Here is a 12,516-nt window from a genome sequence, read left to right as displayed (position 1 = left end):
CATCAGCTGGACCTTTTCCAATATTCTGGCAAATATCTTTGAAATAGACACTTTCAACCAATCCTAAGGTATCATAGAGACATGTGTCTTCTTGTCTTTGCCATACACATACATATTGGGATACTAAAGAAAAAGAAAAATCCCATAATGCTGACAGCATGATTTATTGCTAATATGAACAAGAGTGGCCCAGTTAGTACTATGTTTTAAGCTCCCATCACATTTCCACATTGGTGATGTTAAGTTCCTTGCTCTCCTATACTGCCTTGAAATGCTCAAAATGGTAACTGAAATACTCATTGGATATGGTGGATCTCGTAAATCTGAAGAAGTTCTATGAGGGTTTTTTCATTCACACGAGTGCATGGTAGTAGGGACAGTAGCTTACATGATATGGGTTGAAATATAAAACACTGGATTTATATTTGCACTGGATAAAGAAAGAAGGTTGGAAGAAAAAAGCATCCAGAACTGAGAGGATTAGCTCATGGTTAAGGATGACTTCATACCACAGGATCATCAGGCCCCTAAACTAACATTTGCCAGGTGAGTGACACATCCTGAATATTTTACTTGACACCTCCTGCTTCTCCCTTTACATCTTGTGTTCACAGCTCTGAACCTACCATTTAAAGTCTTCATACCAAATCTGTTGTTTAGCGGAAGTGAAAGCTGTTCCCTTCCCCACTGACCAGAGCTTTTACAATCAGTACTTACGAGAGTATTATATTTAATTGGTACCTAGAGGCCTGAAACTACTTTTTTCCTAGAGCCAACCAAAGTCTGGAATGAAGGACTTACTATTTTAATATTGGGTGCCCATTTTTAAAAATGCTAAACCTTTGTGTAGAAAGTGTACAGCTGTCAAGTGAACTAAATATTAAATACTACAGGTGAGCAGTAATCAAAATACAGTCATCTGGGTTTCTTACTGCTTTGCTAAGCATCGTTCCAACCCATTATTGGGAAAATCTGATTCACAAACAACTAGCTTAATTATAAATATGAAAACACCCTAAATTATACATACATATAATAACATATAATAACCCATATAATATATGGCCATTCCCCTACAAAGGATTTACTGCATCTTACCCATGAAAGACTACTTATCTGCAAAAAAATCCTGAAAGCCAAGCAGCTTTTAGAATTACAACAGAAATGCCCATACAAGCTCAGGTTAACAACTGAAAAATAAACCAGGGTATGGAACTGTGACATCTCTGTTTCCAAAGCCATCAATAACATATTTTCCAGAAGCACTATCATTTATATTAAAGCATGATTAAAATAGAAATAGTTCTTTCAAATGTATAAGATAGCTATGCTTAGAGGACTTCAGCTTTCTATGTACATGCATCTTTAAGGTAAGCTGTGCAACATTCATGTGATGAATTGAAGGCTGTATTATAAAAGAAGGAATTAATTTAATCTTTAAATCAGTTACTAGACTGAAAATCACTATCCCATAAAGTCTAGTTTGGGACCAGTAAGGTTCTGGTTTCAGTCTATAGGTAAAGACACTCCTGTCTACAATGAGAAACAGAACTTAGGAGGTGGTACGAGCTCCCTACAAAGAGCTGATAGGAATGTTTAGCCCCTGTCCTCCTTCATGATAGGTCGTGAACTATTAGTAACGTAACATGAAGGAAATACTTCTGTCTGGTCTAATGTTTATCTGCAAGTTCATCTAGGGAAGCAAAAAGTCAAGACCCTGCTTCTTAGATGTTATGACTTGCTGTACTCTAGAGGAACAGATCAAGAGTAACAGCCCTTGAATTTGTATATTATTTAAGAATATCATATTTAAAAAGAAATATGCATGTACAGCAGCCCCATGTGGCACACTTGTTTTTACAGTTTATAATCAGATGTGAACACATGCCTGATGCGTACTGTATCCAAGCTGAATATTTTGTTGGAAGCCAGTCTTTTCTTGATTATTGCACATCTATCTGAACTGTGAATAGTAAAAAAGAAAAACGAATTAACTAGGTGGGCTCTGAGAAGCGAGTGTACACAAATGATACACAAACCACATCCACTCAGAGCTCATGGAGTGCACCCAGGGTTATGTGCCTGCTAGAGCCACTGACTTTGTGAACTGGCATTCCCAAGGCTGCTGACAGCAGACAGCAACACTCACAATAATGAAAATGACTTTATTTATTCCTTATCTTGAAAGAGAACCTCTGTAATCATCTAGTTCAGTTTTTCTTATGACAGAGCCTGAACTGATATCAGGCCACGGATGCTTTCCTCAAATCCCCTTGACTTCTAGAACAAAAGCTTGGTAGTAGTTTTGATTGGAAAGCTCTCTTCCTCTGCTAATATTACCTCTAGGAAGAGAGCAGGTACGTGACTACTGGCTGGAGAAGCCAGAGGAAGGAGCTGGCCCTACAGGTATCATCTGCAGAGATGGCTGGTGCTGTTCATGGAGGCAGACTGGCTTCCCAGCCTGCAAGAGTGAAGCTCAAGTTGAGGCAAACTTGCACAGCAGAAGTACCTGCATACCTAGGAGAGATACTCAACACTTGGAAAGTCCTCTTTCAGCAACTAAACTCATAGGTTCAGACCCCTGGACTATCCCCAGAATGTTGATCATTGCCCCACAATAGGGGCAGCTGATTCTCAGTATGGTTATAGAGTGGATATTCTGTCTATGAAAACAGGTAGTTCCTGCTAGATTAATTTTTCCCAACAGGGAAGAAAATTTCCACTTGGCTTTATTAAAACAAGAAAACACCAACTACAAACAGGTGTCATTCTTGTAAAGCTAAAAATGTCAGACAGATTTATACTCAAATTAGAACAGCAGCTGTGTGACCTCATCAGGACACTTCATGGTTATGTGTTCATTTTTGCATGCAAACGAGAAGGGATGATGTTGAAAAGCTCACTTTTCCTCCCACATACACATGCAAATTTGGTGTCAGTACAAGAGTAGATTTAAATTAAGAAAATTAATTCATAGGGAGGTTTTCAATTAAGCTAGGTTGCAGAAGCCAGCACGTTTATCAATAGTGCAGAGGAACCTCTCCTGTACAACAAAGGCAAATATTTATCCTGAGGCAGGGAGGAAGGGTTTCAACTAATGCTGAAGGATCAGATATATCCAGCTAACCTTAAGGCTACTGCCAGGTTACTTCAGTTCCATGATAACAGTACTAGATTAGAAGCATTTAAACAAAAGCTTTAGAGCAGTGAAAACAAATTTCAAAAGAATCACTGTGTTTATTTGCATCTTTAAAATGGGTTACTGCTACAGGCTAGCACTCTCACCAAACAAACAAACAAAACCCAAAACCCTCACAAATCTTTATGAAGCATATCAACAGTCATGGCAAATAAGGCACAGTTTTTGCTAATTTTTTTTCAACTGAAGCTTGACATGGAAGTATTTATAGCCTTTTAAAATATGTGGGTGTTTAAAAAGACCATGACAGTGCAGTTTATGCATATAGAACAACTAGGATATTGAAACAAAATCTTGGGAGAGGCTTTAGAACTAATAGATTAACATTTCTCCTTTAAAATAAAGAAAGAAATAAAAACAATGCCAGTCACACCCGTCATATTCATATATACACTACAGAGTATATGTATATACTCTCTATATACTACAGAGCTATACATATAGCTACTCTGCTTTCAGACAAACTTGTAGATGAAACCCTTGATTATAATTTCCTTTCCTGAATCTGTTAGTGTTCGTGTCTCTGAAACTCAAAGTCCATAAGATGCTAGGCACCACACATAACACACACCTAACATTGTCACAGCTAGAGGATTTTAAAATTAAATTTTAAAATTAAAATTCTGAAGACTCTCCCTCCACAAGAACTAAAAGCACCAAAAAATGCTCTGCATCTTATTGGTCCCTAGAGCTGAACAATGTGTACAATGTTTTTTAGCCACTGTCCCCTCCAGGCTCCCCCTAAGTTCTTCCCTTCACAGAGTTTTGATGAATGCAACTTGAAGAAACTCAGGCTTTCTTTGTTCTAGCTTGTAGCCTAGAAACACAAGTTTCTCAACTCCAACCCCCCTCCCTCCCAACAAACAACCAAAAAAACCACCCAAAGATATAGCTAAAAGAAAAATCAGAGACTGTGAAGAAAGGAAAAAAAACCAAAACCCACAGCCAGAATGTAAGCATGAGCACAGAGAAATTCATTCTGCTGTGTTTGGTATCAAAGAAAATTTTTGAAATGTTAGATACACTTTAAATTGTTTTGATTCAGGAAGAATTGGAGAGTTAATGGTTGAAAAGAACAATAGAAAAACATGTTTATGCCATAATTAGGCAACATTTTGGTCTGCACAAACAATGCACATAAAAGTTAATTCATGATATAACAGCACATTAAAATATTTCCTTTTTGGTGTATGATTTCCATTTGTGTAGGATTCTGTTAACCCTTACTTAAGTCTGAATAAATATTTCTTTCTTAATTTTAATCTTAATTAGGTTAAATTAGATTAAATTAGATTAAATTTTTTAATTAGATTAGATTTTAATCTTAATTTTTTATCTTAATTAGACAAGGCCCTAAGTGTCCTTCTGAGCCTTTTGTAACCACTCACAGAATTATATAGAAATTCCCAAGGAAACAGTGGACTTCACTGAAAAAGGGGCCTTGGAGTTATGAAGTGACCCAGAGAAAAAAGGACCAGGGAATTGTAAAGCTATTGGCCATTATTCCCACACTCTCTGAAACTCACCCTATGTGCTGTTAATTGCTGATGAGGAATTTTCTCTCTGTCTTTTTGATTAAGTCAAGTGCTTTTCAATTTAGCTTCTCCAAATTGCTTTCATGTAAACTTTCTCAGCTTTTCAGAGAAGCAGCTCCTGACTAGCACTGCAGGCCACATTCAGTGAAGAGCAAGATCACCATTAGCCATTCTGCAATATTATTCTTAATGAAATACTACAGTTGATCTCACAAATTTTTCTTTCAGGGTTGTTCCCCTCTGCTCTTCAAACCTCTGACCTGTTTTACCTCTTGCACAGCACTTGGAAAGCTGCTTCTCTGAAACTCTCACAGGTGAATAAATAGAAAATGAAATATATTCCCTCATGGAGAGATCTTTTTAAGTCACAGTGGATGTTAATTTTATTTTCTTTTGCAATCCCTTGCCTTTATCTTCAATTTATGACTGAAATTCCACTTTCATAGATATAGACAGCCCAATTCCTAGCCAAATTCTTAAGTCCTTGTAAAAGAAACAAATGCTTTGGTACATTTCTGCTTCTTTCTTTCTGCAATCCAAGCTGCCAGAACAGATTTAACTAGTCTTTTATGTGAAAGCTAAAAGTGTTAGTAGTCTAAATTCATAATTTATTAATCTGTATAGAGATATGGCAAGAAACTTTCCTACTTCATTAAAAACAAAACAAAACAAAATAAGCAAACAAGGCAAAACAAACAAACAAAATAATCAACCTAAAGAAACTGCCCATTAAGCACACCCCATTTCACTGCTACCTGATTTACAGGCCACTGCAGTTGGTGAAGATGAAAATACATGAAATAATATGGATAACAACTTAATTTCAAAGCCTCAAAATTTGGCCCTCTGCACAGGTCAACAAAGGTCAACCAGAATACTATTTCTACCATAAATAAAATTTTTGAGAAAAAATGTTGAGGAAAAGACAAATAATGTCAAGTAAATGTGTTCTCTATGCCTTTGTGATACACTATTCCTTAGCTTACTGTTATTTTCTTATCCCTATAATATGATCAGTAATGAATTTTCAAATCTAAATAACACCTAGGCAACGTAATTGGTATATTTGGACATGTCAAATCAGAGCAAGACAGCAAAGTCTTGATTAAGATACTGTCAAGGCTGTGCAAAGACTTCAAGAATCCAAACGCTCCAACCAAGGAACAACACTGCTGCTTTTACATCTGTATGAGCGGAAGTGGTGAAGAAAGAGAATCATGATGTAGAGAGACTTTAAGAGTAATAAATACCAAAACATATACCATAAAATGGAAATAACTGTTTTCAGAGCTTGGAACTGGATATTAATTGTCAGTTAAGGGTTCCAGTTATTGCCTCTTACTACAAAAAGAGGGATCTGGAAATAGCATCCTGCCAAAGTGCATCTTTTTTTCCTTCCATTGCCTCATATGTGTAAAAAAGCCTCTCCTGGACTCAGAGGATTACATTTACAAATACTGGGAACACACTGTGAACTCCCTGAGGCATGAAAAGCCCAGTGCAAAAGACACTACCATCGACCTCCAGAGAAACCTACTCACATCCTGGTTTGGCATTACATTTCTTCAGGTAGTTCACCAAAGTTAAATACAGAGTGGAAAACAAAGTAAAAAGAAATGAAACAAAATCTAATTAGGCTGTGCTTTCATTTGCCATTGAACTATAACCTCATTTAAGTTTCAGTGCATTTTTTATTTCAGAGTTTCCTTCATTTATACCAAGTATAAAACATTTCCTTCCAGCAATAACCACAAACAGCACACAGTACCCCTGCTACAAAACTTGACATTTCTACAGAACTGTATAAAAAAAATGCTGGTCAGATAAAAAGTGCTGGCATCAACCTGAGACAGTAATAGGACACGTACATGAGATATCCACCAAGCTGTAGCTTTTATTTTTTAAAATTTAATTATTAATATCAATCCCTATCTATAGATCAATGGCATCTTTTGTTTATGGTATGGTTTTGAAAGAAAATTTTTCTTAATCTGCCTCGTATCTCTAATCCATTTCTTTCAGGAGCTTCCAAGATATTCTTACCAAGAGTAAGATCACAAATTTCACATTTTTATTCACTCTACTTTCAAATCTGCTCGACTTCATGCTTCACATAACCCTACCTGCACAAGAGAAGAAACTGTGTCCTCCCTGCCCCAAACCTAAAATAGCAGATCAGATTTTGTGTTGTTGTCAAAGACTAATAGAAATCTGGTGCTTTGAACAGATGCTATCCTAACAGTCCTTTTAACTTAATGGATAAATCTTTCTAAACCCACTGCTTTTATATCCCATTTCCATTTACAACTATACTAACCAAATACTAACCAATACAACTATACTAACCAAATAACCAAATATCTCCCCCATCAAATGATTTTTTGCCATTCTATTTCAAATCCTCAGCCCCCAAATGTAGGTAGTTCAGCTCATACATATATGAATTAAAGACACACTTAGCATATCTGAAGATTGTGACTGCATGTTTATTCTGGAGATGGTCTTTCTCTAGATTCATACCTCAATGGTTTTATATATCTAAACCCAGGAATCACAGATTAACATCAAGGAAAAAAAAAATTTATTTCCTTCTGTAACGGCAATAAAAATAAAATAATTTATTGTTTTTATTTTGGGCTCTTAATCAGCCTGAGTCCTGCATTAAATGATGATGTTGAGGTGCTCCACTCTTCTGATTCATACCTATCATACCACTCATCAGATCTGTCAGACAGCAATTCTAAGAGACGTGGGATGTATCAATCCTAAATAAAATAAACCCCACCCATCACTGTTACCAGCATGTTCATTTATAGACCTAAATAGTCACATAATCAAAATATTTCACATGGTGTAGTAGAAAGTCATCAGAACTTGAAACATCATGACAAAAACTAGAGATTTGCCATAGTAAATGCTAGAGAAAAATCAAAGATTAGTTATGGTTTAGGATGTCTGAAAACATGGAAAATCATAATGAAAAAAAAAAAAAAAGAGTGATCTCGGCTGTATTTTGGATAAGCCATCCCTCCAGGCCTGGCTCTACATGAAGCAATTTGAATAATCAGTTAATGGGATGTAATAGCAAAATGAAGGTTTGTGCCATTGGTTAGAAACTCGACAGGAATCTGAAGTTAAGCAGAAAAAATGCTTTGCATCAGAGGCTCAGCTGTGTTCATTGTTTCCTAGTAAAACCAAAATAGTGTCATGATCTCCTCCTGCATCTCAGCAATCCTCAAACATTAGAAATATGTATTTTCTAACAAACATATCCTTATGACTTCTCAGCACAGCTTTCTGTTATTTAAATAACTATTTTCCATTTTTTTTCTAGGTTTGTGAAGGCTGTGAAAGCCCTTGAGCCCAGTTTGCACTCTGAAAAGGTGTTGTGACCAGTGAACCTGAAATTTGCAGGAAACTTTGGAATCCCCTGTGCTACTCTTTGCTTAGAGAAAGAGTTCTCATCACCTTCCAGGCAGGATCCTAAGAAAAGCACAGCTCATAGGGTTTGGCTACTGACATAAGGATGAAGGCTCTGCTCTGATGGGCTCTTAAAATGATTGTCAGCCCTTCTGCTTGCCAGGTTTCAAACACAGGGGTACTGACATGAAGTCCTAACCAAGGCCTGGTTATTTTCAGATGAGCACACTTAGTGTTTTATGCCTGATCCTTGTAAATCTTTCATGATTTTAAAGGATATAAAGCAAAGCAAAATTATGAAAAAGAAGACAGCAGAACATCTAGAAAAGTGAGGTGAGTACTTAAATCCTAGCATTTCACAACTTTATGAACCTTAGTCTTTGATTGTAGCTAATTCCACAAAGCTTTAACAGAACCATTCACTCAAATGGTGGTAAGAGGTGCCAGTGTGAATCTCATGGAAGCTTCCTTTGGTATGTTTGCTAAGTCTGACTGACATAGCTGATGGGACACCCAGGTAGAGAGATGGGGATGTGTGAGTTCTATGCCACTCTTTATATCTTCCCGAAGTCTACCCATTGTGTGGTTGGAAAATGCTTGTTTACTGTCAAAGGAAAACAAAAAAAAAAAAACGTGGAACAATTTGTTTAAATGTCTACTGCTTAAGAAACAGCATGCTAGACCACAGATTGAGAGCATTCAATTCGGTCCAGGGAACACAATCTTGGGAGGCTGCCCTCAGTGAAACAATTCAAATGTCATGGTAACAGGACTGATATCTCCCCCAGGATTGTAGGTGCTCTAAGCCATCTTGGTAAAAGGAAGAAGTTTTGAGCAAAGCAAACCTGATGGTGGTCAGGACTGGCATTTTCAAGTACACTGCAGCAGCTACATATCCTTAAGCCAACCTCCAGCCCTCCTTAGTTAGTAATTGTTATCAACTTCTTTATTCATTTAATAACAGGCACATTAGCCTGGATTGCACTGTCCATGAAAACTATTTTAACACAAAGCAGATCTGGGTCTTTATTTGTTTTGAACCACAAACAAAAAAGCAATACATTTAACTTGGAAGAAGGTTGCCAAATGGATGAAAAAGGCCTGCAAGTTTTCCTTTGGGTTGCCCTTAGCGTTTATGGTCAACTTTTCCCAGCTCAAAACGCAAAGTCTGCTCTCAATTAGCTTGGTGTAAATCAGAGCAACTCCATTGATTTCTGACAGCTTTTCTGGACACAGAGCATTGTGAGACAGAACAGAATTTGGCCAATATTATCTTTTTTTGTTTTACCGGCACTGTGGATTTCTCCCTTTTGGAAGACTTATCGGTTGACACAAAGCAGATGACTGTGAACAACCTGTTTGATGTGGTAAACAAAAGCAAAGGACTGCCAAACCAGCTGATGGAATTATAAAGAAAAGTAACATGAACACTGTGGGAAGGATGATTCTAAGGAATAAACTAAATTTTCTACTGATTTTGGTAGTGAAGTCCAAAAATATCACCCAAACTAAAATTTAGTACAGTGTAAGATGGTAACTTTAAACTCAGACCATGTCCACCAAAAGCAATTCCACTGAACTTGATGGTGCTAACTCACTGTAAATCCATATGTAGACATCCACACACAAAATTTAGACACCAGCAGGAGGAACACAATAAAATTACCATTAATATTTTTATGTTTCCTATTCATAAAGAAAATGTGGTCAAGGAATAGTAACTGAAACCCATTTTGCAGATTTTTTCACAATATACAGCACTTCAAAAACTTATTGTGAACTTCTTTCCTTCCTCCAGAGGTGTTAGCATTATGATCCAAAAGGTCATCAGCAGGAGACAGATTTTTTTCCTGGATGAAGAGAAGTTGCTTTAGAGAGGTTACAAGTAACTTTTATCCCTTTGTGTAGATTCCTCTCTACAACATTGAGGGTGGAAGCAGAAGAGAGACAACAAGAATTTCTTTTGACAAAAAGGTGATGCCTGCATCACATTGTAAGATACGACCTTAAAATTTCACCACAAATTGCAGCAAGTCCTAAACTTATTATGCTCTACTAAAATAATTTAAACCAATAACTGTGTCACATGGGAGGCCAGGTACTTGCTTCCAGTAGGAACTGTGCAGAAAAAGCTCTTTCCTCTTAAGGTTAATTAAAACATTAAAAATGTGTAAAAACTTCATACAAGTCATTCAGCTTCAGTATTATTCTGTTTAAGTGTTAATGAAAAGAAGCCATGAAGCATTTACTTTATTTTTTTGTCCCACTTTAGCTATCAGGTGTAGAGATCCTGTTGCATTCATCTGGGTTATTTCACTGAAAGCTGAGACACATACTGGGATATGATAAAGCAGGATGGCTGGTTTTCCTCCTTCTACCACAGCTACAGATTTGGGTACACACGAGACTAAAAATGTGAAAAACAAAGTCAGCTTTTTTTAAACATTTGTTTACCTGAAGCCCAGCAGGATTTATGGAAGAGCTAACAGTTGACTAGCTTCTTGTTATGGCAACTTTGAAAATTTCACTGGGCATAGACCTTGTATCTTCAGGTACTGAAACATATTCCATAGTCTTTAGCATCCAATGGGAAAAATCAGATTTGCTAACAAATAATACTCTTGACCTTTACTTGCTAAAAGGGCTGGGGAACGGAGAAGGAAGGATTTTTATTTAACCCATAGGCAAAGGGAAGATCAGTGTTACATAAATTCATGACTGAATTCCTCTTTCCCTAGAGAGAAAGGTGAGCAAGGTAGAAATGAATTTGAGAACTTCATTTGAGAATTATTTTCCTAGAGAAGACTACAAGCACACCTGCAACATGAATTTAAATTTGACTGCTTAATTGAAGATTTTTTTCTTCTATTTAAAATTAAATTATGCTTTAAATTATGTCCCCTTCAAGGAGGATGCAGAGCAGAACAGGAATGTTGGTTTTTTTTCAGAAAAGGAAGAAAATTTTTGAAATTATGCTACATTAATGAAAAAACATTTCAAAGAATTTATGAAACTAGTATGCCATGTTTCTATTGCCCCAATACTAAAAATTAGCTCAAACACAAATGCATTAGGGACTACTGAAGACTGCAAAATGAAGCTAGTAAGCAAACATTAATAGTGAAAACATGAATTGGTAGCAGTTCTTCTCCTGCACGACTTGTATTTCTTTAACTAGAGCAGAATTGAAGCATCCCTTTATTTCTAACTTAAATGAATCTGTTTAACAAACCAAGGCTCTCTGCTGCACATCCATGAGTACAGAATCTCACATTGCTGAATCATGAAGCAGGGCCCAAGATCATGCAAGACACTTCCCATGCAGAGTGGCTGAACCCCCCTGCTCTACTCACGCTGAAGATGCTTTAAACTCAGCCTCAAATGCATTGCCATCCTTGTCATCAGCCTCTGAGACCATGGGGATCCCAGCCTCCAGCTCTCTAAAGCCCAGCCAGTAGAGGGATGGAAAAGAAGCATGAATGTGTTGCCAAATGCAAGAAGAAGAAAGTGAAAAAAAAAAAAAAAGGGGGGGACAGAAGGGGGGGGGAAAGGGGGAGGAAGCCATTATGTGGTATAGAACATGCAACTACTGCTTAAAAAGTATCTGGAGTCTTTCATATTGCCTGAAGCCATTAAGCTTTAGCCAACTCACTTTGCCTTGCTGCTTTACATGTAACATAGGATTTAAAATCTCAAGTTCTCATCCAGTGCTAACCAACAGAATCCCCCAAAGGACTTCCCAAACATTATAAACACAAGGTATGTTCTTCATGGAGTGTGCTTTGGTTTTGCAAACTGCACTTGAGCTGTGGCATGACAGATGTGTACAGCTTTAGCTATCTGCAGTGTGTGCATCTTCACCTGAGCCTGATTCCCTTTATGGTCAACAGAGAGAAACAGCCACTTCCAGAGCATGATTCATCTTGGTTGAAATTTCAGGCATGTAGAATACATTAGATAACTGAAGGACCAGCACTGCTTGCTGCACTCCACTGACATCAAAGGGAGGCAAGCTGATCAGACATCTGATTTAGGCAAAATTAATTCCAGCTCTCTTGTGGGGTAGTCAGACGTGCTGAGGATCTGCAGCTCCCTTTTTTCCTAAGCACGTGTAGCTCAAGCCAACTGCTTGGGGACTGGCGATGATGTTACAGTGTTACAGACTGTTACTTAACTACTCATTACTGTCTTTCTCTCACTGATTATGAAACATTAGATGCCTTCTCTACTACAGTGTAATCTCGAAGGAAAATTTTAATGCTGGAATTCTGATAGCAAAGGGGAAAAAAAAGAATTACCTGTAGTATATACCGGACAAATAAGACTGCGTTACTGTGACTAGGCTATTGTTACATCTATTTT

General features: G+C 37.2%; 1 protein-coding gene across 17 annotated transcripts in view; it reads right to left on the bottom strand.

The window, feature by feature from the left end:
* The window catches only part of FHOD3 (formin homology 2 domain containing 3), a 383,672-nt gene that overhangs the window by 93,624 nt on the left and 277,532 nt on the right, over nucleotides 1-12,516 (bottom strand). For 10 of the 17 annotated variants that reach the window (XM_071736789.1, XM_071736782.1, XM_071736783.1 and 7 more), the window contains exon 11: nucleotides 11,508-11,594. The exons of the other annotated variants lie outside the window; for them this stretch is intronic. In XM_071736789.1, coding sequence (XP_071592890.1) covers nucleotides 11,508-11,594 — 87 coding nt within the window. The remainder of the gene's footprint in view (nucleotides 1-11,507; nucleotides 11,595-12,516) is intronic. 17 annotated transcript variants of the gene reach the window in all.

This window comes from Heliangelus exortis, chromosome 2, assembly GCF_036169615.1.
Source record: "Heliangelus exortis chromosome 2, bHelExo1.hap1, whole genome shotgun sequence".
NCBI lineage: Eukaryota > Metazoa > Chordata > Aves > Apodiformes > Trochilidae > Heliangelus > Heliangelus exortis.
Note: the sequence above shows the minus strand (reverse complement) of the source record. Positions and strands in the feature narration are given on the sequence as shown.